The sequence below is a fragment of the Dendrobates tinctorius genome, unplaced genomic scaffold (assembly GCF_039654945.1).
Source record: "Dendrobates tinctorius isolate UK_male_01 unplaced genomic scaffold, ASM3965494v1 ptg000124l, whole genome shotgun sequence".
Taxonomy (NCBI): domain Eukaryota; kingdom Metazoa; phylum Chordata; class Amphibia; order Anura; family Dendrobatidae; genus Dendrobates; species Dendrobates tinctorius.
Genome location: NW_027361792.1, coordinates 4,227,073 through 4,254,523, shown reverse-complemented (window position 1 = coordinate 4,254,523; position 27,451 = coordinate 4,227,073). Strand labels below are relative to the sequence as shown.

Here is a 27,451-nt window from a genome sequence, read left to right as displayed (position 1 = left end):
TGCCCAGAATATAAAGAAAAAAAAAAAAAAAAAAAGCGAGTTGGCGGAAGGAATAAGAAATCTAAATCTGTCTGATTCCCTCTGATGTGCAGGAGATCATGGGCCTTTCATATCTGGATATTGAGCATTTGAGAGTCTGAAATCTACATTCTGGAGCATCTCTACGACCGTACACCTGAGTATAGTCTAATAGTGCAGGACTTCATTCTGAGCCACTCCAGCTGCTGTAAAACTACAGTTCCCAACAGGGCAACAGTAAAAGTGTACTCAATGTATAGAAACTTACCTATCTGAGTGAGCCACCGCGCTATGCAGCCATACACCTCATCCAGAATCAGAATCACCACCAGGTTAATGATGACGGCGGTTGCAGTCACAGTCACCCTCACATTAGCGCGGGCCGAAGGATTAGAACTCATGGCTAAAGCAGCCGCCGTGGAGACTCGATACACGATGACGCCGAAGACAATCGCAAACGTTAAACCAATCTGGTGAAGAAAACCAGGCACGTGTTAGCGCTGTGGACCAAGTAGCTTTCAGATTTCCACTCCCTAAATCATGATCAGATTGGCCCTTTAGTGAATCAGAAGATCCTTTCCAACATGGTTATGGGTCATGTTCTATGTAGGCAATGGTGGCAACAAGAGTATAGAATGTGTGCATCGTGCCTTCTGTGACACATGTTGTTACAACATTAAGCTGACGGAGGAATAGATGAACCGGGGATGGTGGCAGCTAGGAGGAGATTTGCAGGGATCCTATTGGTCGGCCATTGAATACCGATGTGGCATCTGGACCAGTGTCCTGTGAATCGATTTGCTCATCTCTACAAGAAACCTTTTGGATGGGCTGATTTCTGGGAGGTTATTGCGGCTTTTGTATGAGGAAGGAAAGCAATGTATTTCAATTATCCCTAGATTGACGCCTCTGGTACTGCAACCCTATGGCACCTGAAAGTTGGGGCAATTAAGGCACCAGCCCCCTTGAAACACCCAACCAATTCTCATTATATAAACAGTTGGCACTATTTTAGGACCATACTTGCCATTTCTCTTTAAACTTCCAGGAGTTTGCCTTAAAAAACAGGGAGAGCTCCCAAAAGGAGTAGGAAAAACCTTCTAGATGCAAACTGACATCTCCTGAAAAGTCCAGATTCCAGGTGGTTTCTTGTGTACGACATCAGGATTCTCAGATGCTGGGAGTCTCAGCATACAAATGTACATTTCGGGTTTGAGCCAAATAATACATTTTGCTAAGAGAAATACTTTCAGTGACTCAATGTTCCTTAAAGGGGTTGTCCGGGCTTTTCACATAATCTCAGTACATATCTGGGCTGCAGAATTATGACAATAAGTAATTTACTTTCTGTCACTAGTTTGCACGATTTTCTAGATATTCTGAACAGAACGTCCAAGGGGGGGTGTTATGGCATTGAAATGAGAACTGGTCGTAACCTCCTAGTCTACTCCAAACATGCCCTCTATAGCAACAACCCCACCCTCCATAGCTACAGGCCCTCCCCGTCCACATGAAGAAGCCCTCATCACACAGTAACAAATTCTCCCCCTCTAGCAGCCTCACTGCAGAGAGCAGACCACCCAGCTGCTCCTCCCCCAGACACGCGCTGAACAGTGATCTATGGAAAGTGAAACTAGTGAGGAGGGAAAATCGTCCTGTATTCTGGGACAGGCTGCTCCCATCAGTATTTGTGTCATTAGAGACACAGTGCTCACACATACACTGCACCAAATCTGCTGCTGTGTGAAGACATCAGTGACACAGAGCTGTCTCATTCACACAGCAGAGGCTTTGTCACAGAACAGATTACATCAGTGACTGCCATCCCCTGTGCAGATTAGAAGCTGCAGACCCCCATCACTGGCCATCACACAGTCTGTTCTCACTGCTGCCAGCAGCCTGGGACAGTGAGGGAAGGAATTACTGATATTGAGTTATGTATTGTAATCATGGAGTGGCCCAGAATACAGGACGATTTTCCCTCCTCACTAGTTTCACTTTCCATAGATCACTGTTCAGCGTGTGTCTGGGGGAGGAGCAGCTGGGTGGTCTGCTCTCTGCAGTGAGGCTGCTAGAGGGGGAGGATTTGTTACTGTGTGATGAGGGCTTCTTCATGTGGACGGGGAGGGCCTGTAGCTATGCAGGGTGGGGTTGTTGCTATAGAGGGCATGTTTGGAGTAGACTAGGAGGTTACGACCAGTTCTCATTTCAATGCCATAACACCCCCCCCTTGGACGTTCTGTTCAGAATATCTAGAAAACCGTGCAAACTAGTGACAGAAAGTAAATTACTTGTCAGCATTCCGCAGCCCAGATATGTGCTGAGATTATGTGAAAAGCCCAGACAACCCCTTTAAACAAAAAGTCCTCCCAGACTGGCACCCATCAAAGTTGCCAAGCATGCTTGAAGACGAACCATTACGAATCTACGACTTACCATGAAAACAATGCCAACCAAATTGGTAACATAGGCAGGAACTCGATCCCTCCATGTCAGCTTTTCTTTTTCAGTCTAAAATGCAATGAAATAGAAAGAAAAAAAAAAAAAGCAGAATATAGAATCACTACGGCATCCGAGAAAAGGAAGCGCAAGGGGTCAACGTGAGAACACAAACGGGGGATGAAGAGCCACTGAAACCGCAGGCACACAGGTGTCACTGTATGGAGATCACATCTGTTTAGTGATGTACAAGGGAACCCAGTGTTGTGTAACAGGATAAAAAAAATTCTGAATTTTTTTTTTCCCACAAATTGAGTCTGAATGATAAAAAAAAAGAAAAAACACATAAGGAAAGGGTGGATGTAATCACAGGGTCTTTTAGACAGACTGAAGAACTTGGACTCTTCAGAAAATAAGGAGACGTGATGAGCGAGCATGCTCGGGTGTTATCCGAGTATCTTGGGTGTGCTCGAATAATATCTTCGAGTCCCTGCAACTGTATGTGTCGCAAGCCGTTAGACAACCACAACACATGCGGGGATTGCCCAACATCTGCGAAAATTGCAGTTGCAAGGACTCGAACATGTTATCCGAGCACACCCAAGATACTCCGATAACACGTTATCCGAGCACATGTGCTCATCGCGAATAAGGAACATGAGACCAAGACTAGCCAACCATGATTTCTTAAGATGCGTGTCCTTGATATAGCTGGGAACATTGTTAACACAGAATCTAAATAGATGTGTGTTGTGTGTCCACCAGACAATATAAACCTATAAATATGACAGCTAGAATGATGAATACAGATGTTATATTTATTAAGCACATATTAAAAACTAAAAAAAAAAATAAAATATCGAGGGGAAAAATAGCCTCACATTTATTAGTTATTTGGTGTGATTTTGTGCACAAATATAATATCCAGTCTGTAGATACTAAAGGCTCATGTGCAGGGGGATACCGTATTTATTGCTAGCTGTATATATCATGAAATGAATAGTACAGAACACAAAATATTTCTGCACAGAATCACACCAACTAAGTAATATCAAGTGTATAAACACACAGTGTTGCACATGGATCAAGTGATTACTTATTACATGGAGATACCCCCACAGTCTGTACTTTGAGGCTATTTTTCCCCTTAATATTTTTTATATTTGTTCTGCCTCCGACATAATTCACAACTTTTGACTGTCTATTTTGATAATATCTACAATGATTTGCTATGAATATTTATAATATTCAGTTTCAGCCATAGATTTAATGTTTTCTGTATCTTTGGCTCCATCTACTGACCAAAGTCATAACTGCAGTGTTATTGTGTGTCTTAGTTTCACTTTCTAATCTTCTCTTTCCCTACAATCCACAATGTATTCTGGGTAAGTTTGCAAAAGGATTATGGTCTATTCCAGCCTCATTTTTCTCTCCAGTCTTCCATTTTCTATCCAGCCTGCATTCTGGGAACATCTCATTCCTGTACCTACCACTGATGCTGACACAAGGGGAGTAATCACGCTTCCTACATCTATTCCTGTCTTAGGTCACCCTGCTTAGTCAGCTCTCCCCTGGTTAGCTATTATGTATTCCTATGAACCCAATACTGATTCTGTGTACACATTTTGTATTGTAGTTTCACCACATCAATATACCCTACGTTCAATAAAATACAGATTCAACTACAGTCTCCCTTATTGGACCCCGGTATAGAGGATTAACTGCCTGTTAAGCTACATGAAGTCTGCTTCAATTAGTGAGGACAGAACAATATTTATTAATCGCATATTAAAAACAATAACATTTTGTTCGTAATTCTAGTTGGGTGTCATTTTCAGGTTTATATTAGGTGGAAATATGCTAATCATAAATCTTAACTAAAATTATTTGCTCTGGCACATGGAAATTTGTTCCATTGGACACACACACACACACACACACAGTACAGACCAAAAGTTTGGACGCACCTTTTCATTCAAAGGGTTTTAATTTATTTTCATGACTATGAAAATTGTAGATTCACTTTGAAGGCATCAAAACTATGAATTAACACATGTGGAATTATATGATTAACAAAAAAGTGTGAAACAACTGAAAATATGTCTTATATTCTAGGTTCTTCACAGTAGCCACCTTTTGCTTTGATTACTGCTTTGCACACTCTTGGCATTCTCTTGATGAGCTTCAAGAGGTAGTCACCGGAAATGGTCTTCCAACAGTCTTGAAGGAGTTCCCAGAGATGCTTAGCGCTTGTTGGCCCTTTTGCCTTCACTCTACGGTCCAGCTCACCCTAAACCATCTCGATTGGGTTCAGGTCTGGTGACTGTGGAGGCCAGGTCATCTGGCGTAGCACCCATCACTCTCCTTCTTGGTCAAATAGCCCTTACACAGCCTGGAGGTGTGTGTTTGGGGTCATTGTCCTGTTGAAAAATAAATGATGGTCCAACTAAACGCAAACCGGATGGAATAGCATGCCGCTGCAAGATGCTGTGGTAGCCATGCTGGTTCAGTATGCCTTCAATTTTGAATAAATCCCCAACAGTGTCACCAGCAAAGCACCCCCACACCATCACACCTCCTCCTCCATGCTTCACAGTGGGAACCAGGCATGTAGAGTCCATCCGTTCACCTTTTTTGCGTCGCACAAAGACACGGTCGTTTGAACCAAAGATCTCAAATTTGAACTCATCAGACCAAAGCACAGATTTCCACTGGTCTAATGTCCATTCCTTGTGTTCTATAGCCCAAACAAGTCTCTTCTGCTTGTTGCCTGTCCTTAGCAGTGGTTTCCTAGCAGCTATTTTACCATGAAGGCCTGCTGCACAAAGTCCCCTCTTAACAGTTGATGTAGAGATGTGTCTGCTGCTAGAACTCTGTGTAGCATTGACCTGGTCTCTAATCTGAGCTGTTGTTAACCTGCGATTTGAGGCTGGTGACTCGGATGAACTTATCCTCCGCAGCAGAGGTGACACTTGGTCTTCTTTCCCTGGGGTGGTCCTCATGTGAGCCAGTTTCTTTGTAGCGCTTGATGGTTTTTGCCACTGCACTTGTGGACACTTTCAAAGTTATCCCAGTTTTTCAGATTGACTGACTTTCATTTCTTAAAGTAATGATGGCCACTCGTTTTTCTTTACTTAGAATTTGTATTAGGGCAAGAAAAAAGCAGCTAGCAGTCTATTCAGTAGGACTATCAGCTGTGTATCCACCAGACTTTTGCACAACAAAACTGATGGTGCAAACCCCATTTATAAGGCAAGAAATCCCACTTATTAAACCTGACAGGGCACACCTGTGAAGTGAAAACCATTTCCGGTGACTACCTCTTGAAGCTCATCAAGAGAATGCCAAGAGTGTGCAAAGCAGAAATCAAAGCAAAAGGTGGCTACTCTGAAGAACCTAGAATATAAGACATATTTTCAGTTGTGTCACACTTTTTTGTTAATTATATAATTCCACATGTGTTAATTCATAGTTTTGATGCCTTCAGAGTGAATCTACAATTTTCATAGTCATGAAAAGAAAGAAAACTCTTTGAATGAGAAGGTGTGTCCAAACTTTTGGTCTGTAATATATATAATTTTTTTTTAAATTATCTGAGTAGAATTTTATTTTTTTTTAAAAAGTGTATCTTAGAATAGTCAATAGAAATGAATCTTCAGATTAGTCGGATTGGCTACAATGAGTGTTGTCTTCTGGAGGACCAGGTCTACAATATATATGCCCACAATCTGCAACAATCACATTTTTTCAAGGCTTGTCCAACAAGATGGGGGACAAAGTGGGTGCATTCATCCCGGATATATTTTCTGGCCTTCCTGGGTAGGACCTATAAAGTTTCCCTCGAAAAGGGAAATCTGAATTACCATCATAAAAAAGTAATAAAATGCCGATCACATCAGGAGATCATCCGATCAGCCCAAAACAAGTTGTGCCCTAGGTGCTTGACATAAGGTAAGTGAAATGAGCACACTGAGAAACTAGTCCTCACATAGGAGTACATTTTTGTTCTTTCCACGGTTTCCTTAAAGAGGATAAAGGAAAACTGCAGCTGAATCCCTCTGAATAAAGAGCATCGGTGACTCCGTTCTACCTCAACGTTCCCAGTTATGTCAATAGGCCCGCCCCGGCAATGGGACCGTGTTAGCAATGAACCCTAATAATGGAGTTATAATAATGCACGTGACAAGACAACACTAGAACAGTTCCCTGGTACATGGTGCAGCATGCACACAAACACAAAACACAGACATTTCATGGGATGTGGAGCGAGACGTTGTGACGAGGGAGCCATGCATTGACTGGTGGTGGATGAAAAGGGAAAGTGGACACTCAGGTGATGTGAAAATGAAAAACTAAGCAGCCTGAGGGGATCATAAAGCTGTTACAGGCCATAGGTCTCGAGGCTCGCCCCGCCTCAGCCTGGCATTGGGAGAACTCCGTGCCCTCACAATAATCCCCTCAGTATGCAAAACACAATAAACCAAGGTGTCTGCTCAATAATCATTTCTTAACCCGGGAAATTGGGTGTAAAATGTACCAATTTCACCCCGGCCATGGCTGTCTTAACTCTCTGCCTCCACTTGTTTGTGTTGTCCTCAGGAACAGGCTGATGCTTCTGAAGGCATTTGAAGGAAACAAAAAGGACCATGCAATAGCGTTATAAAGCATCGATCAATCAGCAGCAACGAATGAGATACAATTAAGGGTGCGCTGCCCCAAAATATCACTGGCCAAGCCAGGAACCCGATACACACCGGGCGTTTAAATTTTTTATTTATTTCCTTTTGGACTCTATGGTTATGTTACCTAGTCTAAATTGCCTCTTCAGAGAAGAAGAGCACTAGAACTCTATAGCGCCACCTATCGGAAATAGTAATCCTAAAAGTCAGTGTCGACCCTTTAGCGAGCCTTGTCACGTGGCTTAGAATAAAAGCGAAAACGAGCATCTCAATTTGCAGATACTGTTTCGGGGGTACTGCCCTTCATCAGTGCAAAGTGTGAGAGACGTCTGCCTGGGATCCAAGGGTTAGCGTTTCTCCTTGTGGAGAGTGATATGTCTAGAATGCCGAAATGAGGAGACTTTTAAGCCGCAATGCTACCCTGTGAACTATGCAAATTGTCTCTTCAGAGGACTAGAACTCTAATGCCACCTATAGGAAGTAGCAATCCTAAAAGTCACCCCTTGGATTCCGGTCAGACACCCCTCACCCAGCCAAACCAGATCTCACACTTGGCACTGATGAGGGGCAGCACCTCAACACACACAGTGTCTGCAAATTGAGATTCTGGTTTTGGCTTTTATCCCAAGTCATGTGACACGGCTCGTTAAGGGGTCGACATTGACTTTTAGCATTGCCACTTCCTATAGGTGGCACTAGAGTTCTAGCACTCTTCCTCTCTGCAGAGACAACTTGAAGACTCCAGGGCCCAGATGCAACTGCAACCATTGCACCCACTATAGTTACGTCCCTTATGGAGATACAGCTACTACTACGAGCTAATAAAGGAAATGGCTAAGCTTTAGTTCATATCTGTGAGATTATATAATTGCTAGAAGAAATAGTGCAGCACACGGCACAATTATTTTGCCAAAAAGTTTTGCCACGGCAAGATGGACACCATTGTAAGTGAATGGGGTCCATCAGGTCTCGTTGGTGATCTGGCACTCCTTTAACGTAACAGAAAATCGGAACTAAGGTTCACTATTGAAATCCCACTGGTCACTTAACCACTGATTGGCTGTAGGGTCAGGAGACTCACTTCAGACCCCAGTAGAGACCCTTTGGTCTGCAGTGATGGACCAGAGAGGAATAATTCCTCCAACAGGGAGTATTTTTTTTTAATTTATTTTTTATTTTAAGTGTTCCCAACCCTCTGCAAATTTCCTAAAGTAGTGGACAACATATTTAAAGAACTTATGCAGCCTTATTCGCCTAATGACATATCCCAAGGATCATGGACTGTTAATATTCCATCAGATGGTGGTTTGACTCTCTGCACTCCACCAACCAGCTTATTGAAGGAGCTGTGGAACTCAGGTGATCGCTGCAGCCTCTACATCTGCTCATAGGCCAAATTGTGTTTGCCTGCGCCATACTTTGTGTAACGCTGGTGAAGTATATGTCAGCATTGCCTCATTCAATCCTACAAGTATAAACCATCCCGTAATCCTATGTAAAAAAAAAATCTAGGGGCCTGCAACACCTGCAAGAGGGCCAGGGAGTGACGGGACCCATCAAACTGCCGAAAGACCCCAATGCTTCTTCAATTTTTTGGCTTATGCGGAGGATAAAAAAAAAAAAAAAAAAAAAAAAAAAAGGGATAGGGCTCATCTGGAAAGGCGACCAGTGATGGTTGGGGCAGTTGCAAGCACTTGTTCCATGTCGGACATATAGATATAGTCGTAAGGCAGCTGGAGATAGAAGAAACCTTTCACTACATAGGAGAAATGTGTCTGCATTGAACCATAAAGATGAATTCATAAGTGGCAGAATGAATGCAGAACTTTCATGCTAGTTTTCATCCGTTCCATTCCTCTGAATACGGCCATTTCTGCAGCAGGTGCATAGATTTCTTCAAGCCCCAGATATTTGGGACAGTCATGGAAAAATCTGCTGCATGTGAACTCGCCCACATTGTACCCATCATAGTTCTAGAATCTTGATTAATTGTTCAGATTTTCAGCATTTGGGTGAATGTTAGTAGCATGCTGCTAATCTACATATGTAGTACATGGAGCAGACCGGCGACAGCATGGTAATAGTAGATGCGGAGGACAATAGGACCATTTCCCTTCACTTACAGGTTACCTGATCCCCTTTTGTGGATCGGATTGGCTTTAAAAATGAGACAACCATTGTATACAGACGGACGCTGCGCAAACACCATCATACAGAGCTCGACCGTGACCGGTACAGGATTGTGTTTCAGGACAAAGGACTAACAGCAGCTAAAGGGCGAACATCATGTAACTGCAAATTACATTATTTATAGATATTGGTTGGGGGGGGGTGGACAATCATCACCTTATCGACTGCCAAATCTGAAGCCAGTTACTTGGCTGAAATCTTGCAAAGTAGATTTACCCTACAGCTCCTGAGAAATTGCATGGTGCAATGTGATTAGGGCTGCAAAACCAGACAACCTTTGAATTGTTATGGGGTGGTTTCTCCAAATGTGAAAAAAAATTGGAACAGCGCCACTCTTGTAGAAAGGCCATATCTGGTATTGTAGCTTTGCAAAATCACCCACACACTGCTCAAAATCTAGCACTTGTGTTTTGGCAGGTTAAACACTGGTGTTTGCACTTTAATCAATTTTTTTCCCCGATGATCTGAAAGTGAGCTTGAGGCTGGCAAATGCTCTGTACATGTAACAGACCAGGGATGGGTTTGAAGAGTAATTTTTTTCTTAATGTACTGATCAGCCTTTTCAAAGTAATGATTTTTTGTAATATACTGCATTACCTAATTTTCCTTTCGTCTGTCAGACACCATGCTGAAAATGCCGTTTGTGCTAGTTTAGAAGTTGCTTTGATCTGCTGCTCTAGTAATCTGTGCACAAATACTTTTTGAGCTTGGTTCCTTGCATCCCTTTCCAATGCACAGACAGTGAGCGTGTGTTTGTAAATTCTTTTTGTGTACAGATTCTTACAAGAGCAGCAGTTAAAAGCAGCTTCCAAAAGAGCACGAACAAGGCAATTAAAACAGCACTTTCAGCATGGCGTCTGAGACAGAAGGAAACAAAATGAGGTGAGGCGTAACTTTAGAAAGAGCTTTTCAGGTCACAATCCCTAGGGGGATCAAAAAAAAAAAAAGAGGCAAATCTTGTTGACAAGTTCTTTTTTAAGACTGCGGACACCACTACCCTACCTCTTTGCGCCTGTGCTCCTTTTTCAGCGATTTCTGAAGGACTTTTGCTTCATACTCCGCTCTGGGATGGTCCTGTTGGAAAGAAAGAAAATAAGGTATTTGGGATGACACATCCGTCCGCGAGATGAGGCTCCTCATCAGGATTACAGCGTAGATCTCAAGGCTTAGGCAGGCTGTGAAGGGAGCTGATCAGTACATACAGTGGTGCAATGCGTTACCATCTGCCGACACACAGTGCTGCGAAACATGGAGTGCGATTTGTGATGGACGCAAACACGATGCAACAATAGCGGCCGCAGACGAGACAGGGGTGCGACATAGCCATTCGTGGCTTGGGGGGGTGGGGAATCGGCAACAGAAAAGTGACGGACACACACATTGCACATACATTGAGGCCTTTGCCTGACAGGACAGAATAGGATTGGGGGAGGGGGGGCAAAGGCAGGTGATTTAAAGGGAAAAAGCAAAAGAAAAACTTGCTGAAGAAAGGAGATAGAAAACGTATTAATAAATAAGTTCAAACCTTGACTGTGCCCTTCAGGATACAAGAACACAACACACACAGAAAAAAAAAGAACTGTTATTAATTCAGGGTCTTGGGGTCATGGTTAGTGCTCGGGGAATGGGGGATAGGGGGTACAGAGGATGGTACACCAAACACTCAATGGGATACATTAAGCACACCTAACGCTACAACATCGCGATGCCGACATGAAGGACACAAAACTGGGAAGCCCCAGACTTGTCAGGCGGCGGGCATTTACAATGAGGAAACGGATATGTGGACACAGGTGGTACATGAATACAACATATAATATATAGAGATAATAGAGTGCTTGTTGGCTCACACACAAGGATTTGCCCTACTGGTTCTCTGTCCAAATGGAGCAGTACTGAGCATGTGTGACCTATAGACAATGAATGGAGCAGTGGTCGCACATGCTCACTACTGCACCATTCACCATTTATATTTGTGGTGGTTGCATACGCTCACTACCGCTCCAGTCACTGTCTATAGTAGCAGTGGTCGCACACGCTCACTACCACTCCAGTCACTGTCTATAGTAGTGGTGGGTAGCACGGTGGCTCAGTGGTTAGCACGGCAGCCTTGCAGCGCTGGGGTAACGGGTTCAAATCCCACCAAGGACAACATCTGCAAGGAGTTTGTATGTTCTCCCTGCGTGGGTTTCCTCTGGGTTCTCCGGTTTCCTCCCACATTCCATAGACATATACTGATAAGGAATTTAGATTGTGAGCCCCATCGGGGACAGCGATGATAATGTGTGCAAATTAAATTGTAAAGTGCTGCAGAATATGTTAGCGCTATATAAAAATAAAGATTATTATTTTGGTCCCACATGCTCACTACTGCGCCATTCACTGTCTATAGGAGTGGTGGTCGCACATGCTGACTACCACTGCAGTCACACACGAAACTTTTGGATCCCTGTTCTTGTGAAAGGATGACTGTCCCAGCTGTCATATCCTAAGCGATCAGACATTTATCAATTATCCTGTGTATAGGGGACACATGTTGTTTTTTACTGAAAAATTTGCTGCAACCCTTTTATCCAGCAGTGACATTCAGTTGCAGCAAATTTTTCAGTAAAAAACAAACAAAAAAAACAAAACAAGATGTTACAAACAGCACAGAGCTTAGCTGTCTGGCCAATTAGTACCGAATTTAACCTTAAAGGGGGTTGTTCAGGACTATTTTCTTTTGTTTACTATGGGCCTAGAAACTAACAGGCAGGCAGTTGCTAACAGAGGTAACTACCTGCCTGTTCCTGACGGTGCCAGCTCAGAGCTGTCATGGACCGCACCTACTGGAGATTCAGCTGCTCCTCTTCCGTTCTGCTCTGTTGAAGAGGCGTGACTGCAGATGTTTGCAGCTCCCCAGAGAAAAGGGGGTTTTACACATAGCGATATCGCTAGCAATATCGCTAAAGCATCACCGATTTGGTGACGCAGCAGCGATATCGCTAGCGATATCGCTATGTGTGATACTTACTTCTGACCGGCTCCCCCGCTGTCTGTCGATCGCGCAGCTCCATTTCTCGTCGGGCGCTTCCTGCTGGCACCGACGAGCGACGCGTGGATGCGGACGGGAGGACGTCAGGATCGCCGCATCTGAAAGGTAAGTAACGGCCGCTGTATCGCTGCTGCATCGCTGATGAGATCTGCCTGTTTGGCAGCTCACTAGCGACCATTTAGCGATGCACCAACGATCCTGACCGGGTCGTATCGTGGTCGGGATCGCTGGTGCATCGCTAAATGTAAAGGGGCCTTTAGGCAGCTGGGAACTGGCTGTCGATCAGCAGGACGTCGGCAGTCACACCCCATCAACAAAGAAGAGCAGAAGAGAAGACGCTGCCCTGTCAACATCGCATCAGTGGAAGTTGCTCAATCGCCGGCAGGAGCAGTTTGTGACCACTCTGTGCCAGCAGAAATCGGCACCGGACACAACAGGCAGGAAGTTGGCATATACCTGCCTGTTAGATCTTAGATCTGTAGTTAAAAAAAAAATGTAGAAATAAATAAATAGTCTTGGATAATCCCTTTAAGGCTGGACCTGTAGGGACTACCATATAGCGTTCAGTGGGCCCAACATGGTGCTTTAGCCATCACTACTGGTCCCGATGACATGGGTAACCCTGGCATCACTAGTTTATAAACTGAACAGTGGATACCTCTGGCAAATGTTGTCTGGGTACAGTGTGAATATTTGGGCATTGTATGATGGACCATAATCGGGGGATCTCCGGAGAAAGTATTCCACTGGGCAACCAACCAACTACCCCGGTCCACTGGGCAACCAACCAACTACCCCGGTCCACTGGGCAACCAACCAACTACCCCGGCCCAAACAAGTTATCATTGGTAATGGATTGAAACAGAAAATATGATGAATCCTAATGAAAGGCTTCTGCTGCTCCATTGATATCATTAGTAAAAAATAATACAGCGGGCAACGATTTTGTGCACTGAGGCCTAGAACAAACAATATTAAGTCTATGGGAGATGATGTAAGGCCAGAACTTATGGAATGATCATTGATATATAAAATCCGTCCCTTCCAACACAATAGTAGAGAGGAAGAAAGATGGATCTCACAGATATCTGTAGCATTTGGAGTCCCCCATAGCCACCAGTTGGGCGCGATGGGAATACTCTCGGCCACTGCACGTGGAGCGGCATCTCCTTACTTACTTGTTCTTCTTCAAATCCGGTAAGGTCCCATCGGTAGTTGAGCCTCATCTGTCGCCTTTTCCAGTGCTCCATGAATGTGGCAGCTGTAACACAAGAAGCACACCGCATGGTATTAACATTGGGTTTTATAGAAGGGTTGATGGTGAGGAACAAAAAAGGCGCTGCACAGACATTTGTAGATGCAGGATTTAGACAATGTTAGTTTCAGTAATAGCCAAAACATATAGGGAGTGGCCACCAAGCCCTTACAATGAGCGGACCTCTCGTTCTGCAGAGATATCTTTTTAGCATATGCTGCTTACATTGGGGGCATCACACCGGTGATGGGGCGATGCATGGGGTACGCTCAGCTGCAGCTCATTGCGCCTTGCGCAGTGACCTATGAGATTCTCAGAGCATGCGCAATTTTTTTTTTTTTTTTTAAAGTCCTCTTTGGCAAATCGTCAACCATCTACTTTTTCTTCCCCAACACTGATTGTAGCAGCTCCAGGTTGCAATTTTTTTATGCCTTTTCAAACACATTTTTTTTTAGATTCTGCCTTCGTCTTAATGAATCTCTGCCCTGTTCATGCTAATTGGCAATGCAGGACAATGATGAGTGGGGACGGACAAGGTTGTCACTGTAGACTAATGGGTGCTATGTGATTAAGGGTGAGTGCACAGCTCATTAATATACTTTAACTCCATCCATGCCATAAAAGTCTTGTATAAATGCACATGTAATTACACCCACATGGTTACACATGGATTGTTGCCTCATGTGATATAGTAACACTTGGCAAGGAGATTACATCAGAACATTTCCACTGGGGACATCTCATGTTATTTGGTGACACAAGGGATTGATCTGTAACATGCACAATTGCGCTATATGGCGGCATTATAGGATCCTCATTGTATGTCGCCACTGTCCATCAGTTTTCCCACTAATCTGAGAAATCCGGACAGTAAGGAGTTAAAATAACATACAGACAAGCCAAGTGAGCCCAATTACAGATCTACCTGTCTGTTGTTACTTCCAGAGAGCACACTTTACACAGAGCAATGCCGCCCTAGTAGAAAAATCCCAGCTTCCAGAATTGCATTATCCTTTATATAATCATCTACAAGCTAGGCAAACCCAATGCTGCTATAGGGCAGAGGTCTCAAACACGCGGCCCCTGAAGCAGTCATCTGCGGCCCGCGGTGCACCACGTCGCACTCCCTGAGGTAGGTAGAAGGGGGAAGGCAGTAGCCGCATTAGGAATGTGAGATGGCTGTGCGCACAGGACCTGTGATGAGGTCCCAGGAGGGGAGGAGTCAGAGGTCACATGATCAGGGGCTTCAGTGTATGCAGGATGGAGGACGCGCTAATGTCTGTGCTGGTTGTCATGGCGCTGGATGGCGGTAAGTTTGTGTGTGGGGTCAGGAACGGGGCTGAAGTTGGTTTCTTATTCGTCAGTTTCTTATTCGGCAATTTTTTCTTTTCTTGTTTTTACAGGTTTAACAACAAAAAATAAGCAACACAATAATAAAAAAAAACAATGCACTGAGGTGCCCTGATGTGAATACACTTAAAATAAGCGTCAAAAATTATAAAACTGGCACAAAAGTGGGCATAAAAGTGGGCACCAAAGGGCATTAATTAAAGGGTTAAATGACTTTGGGCCACCAAAATCACACAGACAGTGATGCCCCGCATCAAACCCAGGTCCCTCCAGCCTGGCCCAAATGGGTTATTGGCACCAGAACTGGCATCAAAGTGGGCACACAGCAAATTTTCACAGGTTTGAATAAGTAACTGATGTTTCGTGGGTCAGGACGGATGTAGCAGAGCCACGTGTGTGTACAAGGTGTACGGAGCAGAGCCACGTGTGTACGGAGCAGAGCCACGTGTGTACGTACGAGGTGTACGGAGCAGAGCCACGTGTGTACGTACGAGGTGTACGGAGCAGAGCCACGTGTGTACGTACGAGGTGTACGGAGCAGAGCCACGTGTGTACGGAGCAGAGCCACGTGTGTACGGAGCAGAGCCACGTGTGTACGAGGTGTACGGAGCAGAGCCACGTGTGTACGAGGTGTACGGAGCAGAGCCACGTGTGTACGAGGTGTACGGAGCAGAGCCACGTGTGTACGAGGTGTACGGAGCAGAGCCACGTGTGTACGAGGTGTACGGAGCAGAGCCACGTGTGTACGAGGTGTACGGAGCAGAGCCACGTGTGTACGAGGTGTACGGAGCAGAGCCACGTGTGTACGAGGTGTACGGAGCAGAGCCACGTGTGTACGAGGTGTACGGAGCAGAGCCACGTGTGTACGAGGTGTACGGAGCAGAGCCACGTGTGTACGAGGTGTACGGAGCAGAGCCACGTGTGTACGAGGTGTACAGAGCAGAGCCACGTGTGTGTACAAAGTGTACGGAGCGGAGCCACGTGTGTACGAAGTGTACAGAGCGGAGCCACGTGTGTACGAAGTGTACGGAGCGGAGCCACGTGTGTACGGAGCGGAGCCACGTGTGTACGAAGTGTACGGAACGGAGCCACTTGTGTATGAAGTGTACGGAGCGGAGCCACTTGTGTATGAAGTGTACGGAGCGGAGCCACTTGTGTACGAAGTGTACGGAGCGGAGCCGCGTGTGTATGAAGTGTACGGAGCCGAGCCGTGTGTGTACGATGTGTGCGGAGTGCGTGTATTTTGGCATGGCACCAGCGCCCATAACTTTGTAGTTACGCCACTGCTCACGCTAGAAGAGAGGAGGAGTGCGCCGCTCTGTAGTGACTGTGGCCCTGCGTGATGACTTCACGCCAGCGCACAGAGCGGAGGCGTGACTTTCATCCCATTGCTGGATTTTGACTGTGGCTGTCCGTGTACAGCGAGATGATAGCGCTGGCTCACATGCAGAGCTGATACTATCATCTGCTGAGGTTAAGGCCCCGTCACACACCGTGATCTCGCTAGCGAGATCGCTGATTTTGTGATGCCACTGTGTGTGACGGGGATCAGCGACCGCCCCCCCTGCCGGTTATCACTGATCATGCAGCAGCTGCCTGGGCCGTTTTTCGATCGCTGGTCTCCCGCTGCCCACACGCATCGCTGCGTGTGGCAGCGAGAGACCAGCAATCAGCGATGGCTCCTGGATACCCGATGTTTACATTAGAAACTAGTGTCCAGCGTCGCTGGTCCTGATCGCTGGGGCTGTCTATGTGACAGCTCACCAGCGATCAGCCTAACAATGTCCCAGCGATCCCATCATGTCGGATCGTTCGTGGGATCGCTGGGACATCGTTATGTGTAACGGGGGCTTAAGCTGTACATCACAGCTGACAACCTATTTAAAGCGGCCACAATCGGCATTAGCACCGATCGTGGCCGTTTAACCCCTTAAATACCGCTATCAATTGTAACTCTTAAGTTTGAAAGGAATGCGGCCCGCCAGCTTAAGTTTTTTTTATGTGTGGCCCATTTACTCTGCAGAATTTGAGACCCCTGCTATAGGGCATGTAGGCATCACGTTTCACCTCATGTTCGTGACTTCATCAGGGGTCCCATCAGCACATCCCACAAAAAATAAAACAAGATTCAGTTCTGCCCCTGATGGAGCCACAGACATCCAATTATTGCACAAAGTTGCTAACATGTAACCTTGGATTCTGTTTGAGCTCATTATTTGCCCGATCCAGCTCTGAAGTTGGAAACCACAGGGTGGAATGATGAGTTTTTGTTTCCAACTGAGCTTTTTTTTGTCCTCAGTCTTGGAGTCTAAAGTTGAACATTTTCAACTTTGGTAATTGAAATCTATGGCTTCATCAGGAGCACTTCCAAATCCTGTTTTTTGTTTTTTTTTTAGGGCTTAGAAAAGCCCCCCCCCGACGGTCCCCAATGTGTAGCCAAAATGTGATGAACAGAGAACTCAGCCGCACTTGGAATATTGAAAATAAAAAAGAAGGCATTGCATGCAAGTCCTAATTATAATTATACAGGCACTAACGTGGTCATGTCCTGAGGAAGAAGTGTGTAAAGTTCAAAACGTGGCGACAATAAAACAGCAATTAATATGTTATTTGTATCCTGGACCTTCATCATTCACAGCAAAGGAAATCCATATTGTTTTCTCTCCAATATCCCTGATTATAATGAGGCACAAAGGAAATGTCGCCGGCAGCTTCCACCACTTTTGGAATCTACTGGGGTCTCTATAACACTCTAAGGCCAAGCATATACACTGTTCACCTCCGGTATCCCTCTGTCTGGAAAATAGTGATCCACTGATCGCCACTTGGCATTTTATCCAGTTTGATAAAAGTGAAGAGGTGACTACTCGTTCTCTTTGGCACTTCTAGAGTCTAGTACAGCCATCGTCTGGTGTATTTGGCTGCTACAGGGGGATATGTCAGGTTCAGGTTGCAGCCCACAACACATTTTTTGTCCCCCTGGGCAAGCACAACCTTACATAATTTCTATAATTGGAAAAAAAATGGCTACTCTTTTTCCAAAGAAAGCACCACACTGGTCTACAGGTAGTTTGTGGTACTGATGTTCTGCACTATTTACTTCCAAAGGAGTTACGATACGAGGGGATGCGCAGTTTTTTTTTTCTTTTGAGGAAAAAAAAATATATATATTCTGGCCAACCCTCTTAAGGAGCCCTGGTTCGCTTTTACTTGAGATGATTGATTGGTAATTTCAGCGTTTCTCATGCACAGGTCTGAATTGTATTTCCTATATTCATTGTCTGGAGGAAGTGACAGCAGCCAACCCAAACCAACAATGTGCAATGTGACCGGCAAATTTGTAAGACTCATTCCCAGGGGAAGGCATCCGCTCGCTAAATATACAGATATACTGGCGGAGATGGCTCACTCTTCATAGGGGCGCACCGGACTATCGGAGGGCAATCGCTCACGAGAAGCTAAATTAGCTCAGGAAGCATCTAACTTTCCAGCTCCATCTGTCAGGACGGTGACACCGATTTATTTACACCGATCGGGACTTATTTAACTTTGCGGCTTTGCAGAAAAGCATGACATGTCCTAAATGTAACCAATCCAAACATAATAAACGCTTAGTTACAAGTCAGTTCCTGCTTTTGTTGAGATTTTCTTCATTAACCCTTCACATCCACCACGGGCCTTATTTCGTCCTGTTCACTAAAGAGCATAGCAAAAAAAAAAAAAACAGGGATGCAGTGTACCAGTATTCCCACGGGCACAGAGGAGTCGAGTGCATCACATCGGCAGCTGCGTTACCCCAACCTTCTGGCTTTTTTAGCTTAATCCAGCTTATACTCTGTATAAATGAAAGAGTCCTTCAACTTTCTAATGTACCTTGTGTTTCAATTCCTCAGCACTTCATGTTTATTTCATTGGCGTCAGTGAATTTCTATGTACAGACTGGAAACGTCTTGTATAGCTGATCCACTTGCATCCAGTCTAGGGAACGGTCTCTTATTGAAGCAGCAGCTACAGGGATAAAATGACTATTTCCTCCCTGCAGCTGCTCGCTTTCATAAAAGCAGCAACAGTCACCCCTTACTATACGGTGAGCTCTTCTGTATTCACTCTCCTGCACTTCATTTGGCAGTCATCTCTGCAGCACGTGTGGGCCTGTCAATCACGGTGCTGTAGAGGGATTACAGTGCGATCCCTGCATAGTGGACAGTGACTATAACAGCTGTCAGCACTTCCTTAATGACTGGCAGCGAGCGGCTGCAGGGAGGATGCAATGCAAGTTCACTTTCTCCCTGCAGCCGCTGGTCTAGCAAGACAGGCAATCAGACATTTACCTTCAGATTAACCCTATATTTTGAATTGTGGGACATGATAGGTACCCTTTAATAACCTTTTTCCACTGCTTTTGTCCTAAAAATGACTGGTAATATAATATGTAGCACATATTATACACACCCAGCCAGTCCTTGGTGCCATGCTGTAGTAGTTCTCAGATCTGGCTGGGAATGGCTCTTTAGCATATGGCAAACACTGTAATTGTTATAGAGGCAACTCCATAGAGAGTATGTGATCTCGGGAGACATTGGGAACTAAATGCTAACAGATGTGCCTTTTTCATCCTCATATCACATATTCAGCTTAAAAAAAAAAAAAAAAAAAATAATAATACAGAATATAAATATCTCTTAGGATGCCAAAATAAGAAAAGAAGTAAGAATCCTTGAGGGATATAGGAGGACGAGCGAGGACTGGTGTGGGTGGGGGGAGATTCCCCCGGCACGCATTTTGGGACATGAGAAACATGTGACGACCGGAAATCTTCCTGCAGCTGGGACGCTTTCTCAGATAAAAACAAAAACTTTCAACCCTGATACTTGTATAATTTTGGCACAAGGTCGACTATTAAATAATCCTCAAAAACAGGTCCGGTGCATCCATGAGGGCAATGCAGCATTATTAGCTAAAAAGGACATCTGCCTTATAGAGGAGGAAACCGAGCAAGGCTCAAGTCTCAAAATAAGAATTATTTTTTTCCAAACTTCTGCACCGATCAATACCATCTTTTATATAGGGGATAAAGCCCAGTTTTTTTTCTGCTACAGAGCGCCAAAATTCCCTGAAATTTATACAATACAATTCTGTCACCACTAGAGGGAGCTTAGTGCATACGGTATATACAATGAAATCAATTATAGCACTGTACTGTATACGATGAGCTCCCCCTAGAGGTGGCAACTTTTTTTTTTTTATTTATTTCTATCCTGAGTGGGTGGAAAAGCTCTGATCGGTGCTTTCTTTATCTGAGTCCTGCGACTTTTTGAGCAGGACACGATTAGTGCCATTTTCCAGACTGCTATCGACAACTGCTCCAGCACAATAAGGTTTTGTTGAAATCAGAGTAACAAAAAGGAGAATTAAAAAAAAATAAATTAGAAAAAAAAATAATAAAAAAAAACCTAAAAGGCCACCAAATTATATTGAAAAAATATGCTCCTTACCCCATAAAGCCATAAAGACTGAGAAGAAGACTGTGGCCGGGTTGTCAAAGAGATGACTGGCACGGGCTGTGGCACAGGCAGAGCTGATCTTCCAGTAGTTGCAGGTCTTGTCACATAATGGGCACATGGTAATATTGTTCCGGTGGTCGCACATCTCTATGCTGGGAAAAGATGGATGAAGATGGAAACTTAGAACATACATTGTATATAGAAGGATTAGGGGCCCGGGCGAGGGTTAATGCAGAATCCAATTATTATAAACACATAGATCCTGCTATATGGAGGATGATAAGAGGATATTATTAAAAGGGAATTCAACATTTAGGGTTCATTGAGTTGCAAGTTGAGAGGAGTTTATTGCCAAGTTTCATCACATTAAGAACGCTTACTGTGTCATTAAAAAGTTACCAATAATTATGTGCCTTTTTTGTTGTGTTCGTTGATTCTTTTTGCCCCAGATTCTTCAATATGATGCACGTGGTTAATGCATTTTAAGCAAAATAAAAAAAAATGCAATTTTGTCATTTATTTTTTTGGCAACTTCTTAGTACAAAAAAAAAAAAAAAAAAAAGTTACAGGTGCCTGATAAAATGCTGCAAAATTTGCACAAAAATTTCAGATCATCATAAATTCGCTCCAGGATGGGACTGGAGTACATCTAGACAATAACATTGCCAAAAAGTCACAATTGATGTATTTCCCAAATCACAGCCAGAATGAAAAAAAAAAAAAAAAGCAAAGCATGAACAAAAAAGACAAAATTAAAAGAATGAGCCCAAAAGTGAAAGTCACAGGCAAAAAAAAAAACTCCAAAAACTAAACAAAACAAAAAAAGGTGCAAATGCAAAAATGAATGGGTCCCTTTGATGTTGCGGTTTTCTGAGACTGCAATGTCAGGTCGGGTGGGGGGGGGTTACGTGTCCAGGATTGGAGCCCACAAATTCTGGTCATCCGAGTAGGAGTTTTGTGCTTCCATTAGACAGCGGAGAACCCGTTCCACCCATCCTATGACAACTGTGCTTAGAGACAGAAATGTTCAAGTGGTGGCCATCAACTTATGCTACATTTCACCCTGGCCAGCCATGCTTTCCCTGGCAAAATTGGTGATTGAACATCCCTTTTAAGGGAGCTTAGAATATTTTTCTACAGTTCCCTGCCTCCCCTTGCTAGTTCTCCTGGCTGCGACTACACGTTCTTCACTATAAAGCCCACGTCCTGCCGTCCTCATTTTATGAGTTTATCATTATTTGGAGAGCGCGGCTCCTGCCTGGCCCGTTAGCATTGTGTGTGTAACTTTCTCCGCCGGGCTGGATGTTTGCCCTCGGAGCGTCCCTGTTAAGTTCTCCTTGGTTATAGTGTGTTCACAACGCTGCCTTAATTTCTCTTGGCGCCTGTGTCAGATTTATGTCTTCCCATCCACGTTCAATGTCTTGTAAGCATTATCAGAGGCTGGCACCAATAAAATAAAGACTTTCTAAAGTTGGAAATGGGCTCCTTTATGGTATTATCATTAAATACTGGGGGCACTGCCTCGTTGTGGAGGGCGTCTATAAAAAAAATAGTTTATCACAGATTGTCCGAGATCCCCAGCAAGTGTTCAATTCCTCTGTAGGAACCAATGCATTACATGGTGCTAATTAAAATCAAAATTGGCTGCAGATGGCAGTGGAGGGTAGGGAATAGAGCTGGAGTGACGGAGGCTTCAGATATACCATAGCCATTTGTATATAAATTCAAACTTGATTTCTCAATAAGAGAGCTGGTTACATCCCCACTTATCCCAATACCGGGGGCCCAAAGTTCACTGTCTGAATGAGGGGATGGTCACACATGCTCACTACAACTCCAGTCATACAGGGGACTTCGTGAATCCTGTTCTCTTTATCTGTGGGGGTCCCAGCCGTCAGCCCCATCCCATTGATCATGTATTTATGACCTCTCGTCTATGGGGTTATATATTGTTTATGGGGCGGCAACCCTTTAAAATTTTGTGAAGATTTATATTCCAAACTATCAATTTAGGAGGACATTTCTGGAGTACATTGCCTCCCATCCTCCCCATGTAATAATAGAGACATGCTTTCAGAAAGACCCTCAGGAGCAGGAGGTACCTTGGGATGTCCTGATCAACAGTTGCACATCCATAAAGAAACACAATGATCCCCACGATGGATGCAGGAATAAGCATCTGGGTGTAAACTCCGAGCCAAGCGAAGTACAGGGCAATCTTCTCCCCGAAATACTTCCTGGGAAGAAATCAGAACACGAAGGAGAAGACAACTGTAACATCCCAATGCTCTATAGATCAGTCATCTCCAACCGTTGATGATGGGAGTTGTAGTAACTCAACAGATGAAGCGTAACTTACCGGACCAGGTCTATAGGTTGATACTTGTAAAAAACACCGTAACTGGCCCATTCGTCGCACAAAAGCTGAAAGATGAAGTGAAAAAAAGGGATAAATGTTGCAACAGATACATAGGAGATTCCATGTTAACCCCCCTGGCCTTGGTTCTAGAGGGGTTGAATAAGCCCTCTGTTACAAAGAGGACAAAGAGGAGAAGCTTAGCCATAAACACAGTCAATTCTGCAAGATGGATAAATAATAAAACCTGCCAACAAAGTGGGAAAATCTTGCCCTGGGCTAGGAATGCCAGTTGCTAATTTCCTCTGTCACAATGTCAGCTATGTCAGACAAGTTCTAGCTCTATATGAGGAGTTCAGTACATTAAAAAGGAACAATAAACATAGAAATGATTAAATGAAATACGAAATATCGATTTTTAGTCCACACATCCATAAAACAATATGGCAGGAATCCAGCAGAAAACGCAGGGTTAATCTCCCATTGATCAGTTTCACCTTTGGCTGGTGTCCATCTGAATTCCTGACCCTTAGTTTAATGATCTTTTATCCTACAGCAGACAGGGCAGAGAGTTCCTCTCACCCTAGTGCTGGACTCACAGTTACACTGCTCAGTACTGCTGTACAACATCCGCCATGCTGCTGCTTCTGAACAAATGCTACATACAGTAGGGACGGGGGAGCAGGAATCCATCATGCCTGTGGGGGCTAGTAATGAGAGATGACATAGCAGCTAGATTCCATCCACCAGCTCAGAGACAACTGAAAATTAGTAAACTGGTGAAAAATGCAGGATACAAGTCATATAATGGACAGAAATAGGGTTATTTCTCATGTAAATAAAGAGCAGGACAAATTAGTCTCAAAGTTACCTGGAATAACAGGTACACAGTGTATGAACACTGAGCACATGCAGTAATTCCCATACAAATAAGGTGCTCGTCGTGCCAGTTCAGGGTGATCAGCTTTGTGGATTTTGGCCAGTGTGTAACAATGAAGCACATCTGCTAAGAAAGCTCCTGTTGGTTCCTTGACGGAATAAGCCAAGGAACTCCCCTTTAATTAGCACAAAGGCATCAATGTTTAATTTTCCCATCAATCTTCTCACCCCCACACCAGCCCCATGGCACGGACCAAAACAAGTGTCAAGCGCAGCACACACACTGTGTATCTATCCCAATGATAGAGATTGTGACTCGGAGGCAGGAACTCAAAGCCGGCTGGAGATTGTTATCCTCGACAGGACCATACTTAGAGATGATGGCCAAGACGTTGATCGAAAGCCCCCTATATTACTGTACACATCCATTTTCCCAGCCCCCATCCTCCAGTTGCTTTACTTACATAATGGGAGGTTAGTCAAGCTTGTGTAGCAGATGAAGAAATAAGCAGAGCTCGATATATAGAAACAGAAGCTACAAAACATTGATGGGATGCCACATTGTCATTTTCCAGTGGTGGTCCCAGAAAAAATGTCATAAATCCATTACAAGTCCATACAATGACCCCATACAGTGACCCATTACATCCTGCAGCCAACATGGGACTACATCATGGTCGCGCTTCATTAAAATCAGCGGCGTAACTCAAAGGCCATAATGCAGAATCCATAATCGGGCGCCCATCTGCCATTTATAATATTGGGGTCTTTCTACGTGCCAGAGGGGACTTTGAGCCTCTGCTTGTACCAGGACAGAGATACCGCTGATACCCTCTGTACCCCCCCTGTATAGTCGATTTTGCAACTACCATATTTATTTCCTGTCCCCTATAAGAGAAGACGACCACTTATCTGTGACCACCTTACTAAAACACCCTGTATGGTATATAGGAAAAAAAAAAAAAAAAAAAAAAAGAGGGGAGCAAAGGAAAGTGGGACAAGGACCAAACCACTGCCTTCAGCCTTGTGGGCCGCTGCTTGCCCACATCGGCCTTAGACACTGCTTGCCCACATCGGCCTTAGACACTGATCATTTCCCTACAAAATAGGATTCGTGACCAAACTAGACAACAAATCTTAAGAAGTTCTCACCTTCCGGTCATTGGGTTCAGCATCACTCTCGTAGTCTCCCTGTAAGCAGAAGATAACTGGTGTAAGCGATGGACGGGTAGACATGGGACGAATTATATAATCCTAATACCAGCATGCAATTTTGAGGAGAAGACATCCTCCAGCGACGTGCAGGTAAATGTAAAACTTCAGATTTGATCATTTCAAAAATAGAATAAAAACGAGCGAGAAGTGAAGCACAAATTCCTGCTTAACCTACACCATAGAAACAGAATCAGTCGCATGATAAAACTAGGGAAGACATCACCACTTGGCGAGCTACCCAGCAAAAAAACACACCAACTCCAATGAATTATAATATACCAGAGAAACAGGAGTACACGGTGGAAACAAAAGAAATAAATAAATGTAAATGTTTATTGTACATACAAAAATACATAAAAGGTATAACAAAATAGTCATAGTGCACCAAGGAACATGCAGGCAAACAAAGGGGCACCCATCATCATATTAACCTACACCATGCCTTAGTCATCGTGTCATGCCAAAACACGTAGGTTAAGTAGGAATCTAGGCTTCACTTCATGCTCGTTTTATTCTGTTTGTAAAATGATCTATAAATCTGAAGCTTTCTATTTACCTGCACATCGCTGGAGGACGTCTTCTCTTCAAAACTGCATGATTGCAGCCTGGGCTAGGTTGGCCACGTGCGATCATTCCATGCCTAGGTATACAGATGCATTGACGCTGGCGAGCCGACTCGTCCGCTCTTTATTTAGAATACCATCAGGGCCACTATTTTTAGCTGGCAACGCAGCCATACATGATGCATTGTCAAAAAGGATCCCAAAGAATGCAATTCACTTATAATGGGGCCCAATCAGGTTTCATTCGAAAAGCCAGCGTTGTTGACGGCAAAACTTAAAGAAGGAATGGAATTTCTATAGTTGAGTCATGAAAAACAGAAGGAAAGTGCCCAAAAATAGTTCCTGCTTGGCTCTAAGTCACAAGAAAGTTTGCCAAACCAATTGGATCTGAGCCATTACAAATAAGAAACCCACACGAGCACAGTAGAAATCATCTCCAGAGGCACGCCGCTGTATTTCACAGATATCTCTACAGCAGCTTCATTCACATTAAATCCTTAAGTTGCAAACAATTTTTTTTTTTCTTATAGTAAAACGTTATGCTATAGCGTAATACTCGGTCTAAGAGGTTCAGTTCTCCCCCAGAGACCAAAGCCAGGCAGTTCTCCTCTCCTCCAGGAGGAAGGAAGCCGCCTCCCTAGCGCCACCCAAGTCATGTGGTAAAGGTTGGACACTCATGTAGGGTAGCCACCCTCAATAGGTGACACCTGAGAGCAAACTTTCATCTCCTGAAGAAGTGTTAATTTTCATATTCTTTTCCAAGAGATCATTGCTGGTCTCCAAACACCAGCTAGTGGTCTCCAAACCGCACCCCAGGACCACTGTCATAGAGCGATCACCCAATCCACCAGTACCCTGTTCTGCACTGACGAGAGGCGCTGTAATAAATAAGCCAACTCCGCAGGCGATCAGTGATGGAATCCAGCAGCAAGTGTTCAATTTCCCAACACTCCCACCATAGACTAGATGAAGTATTACACATCTAATAAATAATAAAAAAAAAAATAATATGTGTTTGGTGTTCTTATGAGCAACCACACTCTTTGTAGCCACTCTTCCTTTGGCTAATAGTAGGGGGAAATCTGAACGGGGGCCTAGAATTTCCGAATAAGGCACTTAAAAATAGCCTTATATATATATACACAAAAAGAAGAGGGAAGACACTTAGAAGGGATATTCCCATCTCAAAGATCCTATCCCAATACATAGGTGTTGTAACAGTAATATTAGCAAATACCTCCAATTAAAAATGTAGTATAGTTATTTTGATTAGCTATGTCACTTACCCCATGTACCGGGTATTGCAGTAACTTAGATATCCAATGTTACGACCACAAATAACTAACTGTTACAACATGAGTGGATGTAACCATGGAAACCTAAGCTACTGTAATGCCCTGCACATGGGGTGAGAGACACAGTGAATCAGAAGAACTATACTACTTATCTAAATGGAGGCATTTGCTAATATTGTTGCTACACCTACTACATATTGGGATAGAATCTTGGAGATGGAAATACCCCTTTAATATTGAAGGAGGAACCTTATTTTCTTCCCAAGTCAGCTTCATATGGTCAGGATCTCCATGAACTTCTTAACCATATTACACAACACCTCGTGCGTTTTTCTCTGGAGGACCACGGATAAATAATTTAATAGAAAGCGTTCCCCTGCGTATTACGCGTGCTCCTTGGTCAGCTTCCTAACCTTAATATTTTATAGCATTTCTCCTGCAATGGACTTTATATTCAGCCCAACAATGAGAAAAATAAAAAAAATTGAAAAACTGACAGCTGCTAAATAGCAGTAAAATAACTTGTGCCTTATTTCCTCACAGGTTTTAAGACCTCTGCTTACCATCAATGAATGGACACATTCCAGTTTTACAATGGAAAGTGACAAAACTGTGGTAGTTGACACCACATAAGTCTGAAATTGCAGCTTTCAAGTCAATGAACAGCAATACAA

General features: G+C 44.0%; 1 protein-coding gene across 4 annotated transcripts in view; it reads right to left on the bottom strand.

Moving 5' to 3' along the window:
* Positions 1-27,451, bottom strand: part of ANO1 (anoctamin 1) — a 119,216-nt gene that overhangs the window by 15,470 nt on the left and 76,295 nt on the right. The window contains exons 8-17 of one of the 4 annotated variants that reach the window (XM_073541746.1): positions 24,857-24,895; positions 22,829-22,893; positions 22,572-22,706; positions 20,461-20,621; positions 13,539-13,621; positions 10,852-10,863; positions 10,329-10,400; positions 6,995-7,072; positions 2,455-2,529; positions 287-488 (exon numbers count right to left, since the gene is read on the bottom strand). In XM_073541746.1, the coding sequence (XP_073397847.1) occupies positions 287-488; positions 2,455-2,529; positions 6,995-7,072; positions 10,329-10,400; positions 10,852-10,863; positions 13,539-13,621; positions 20,461-20,621; positions 22,572-22,706; positions 22,829-22,893; positions 24,857-24,895 (922 nt within the window). The remainder of the gene's footprint in view (positions 1-286; positions 489-2,454; positions 2,530-6,994; positions 7,073-10,328; positions 10,401-10,851; positions 10,864-13,538; positions 13,622-20,460; positions 20,622-22,571; positions 22,707-22,828; positions 22,894-24,856; positions 24,896-27,451) is intronic. The other 3 variants (XM_073541748.1, XM_073541747.1, XM_073541749.1) reach the window with 3 other exon arrangements.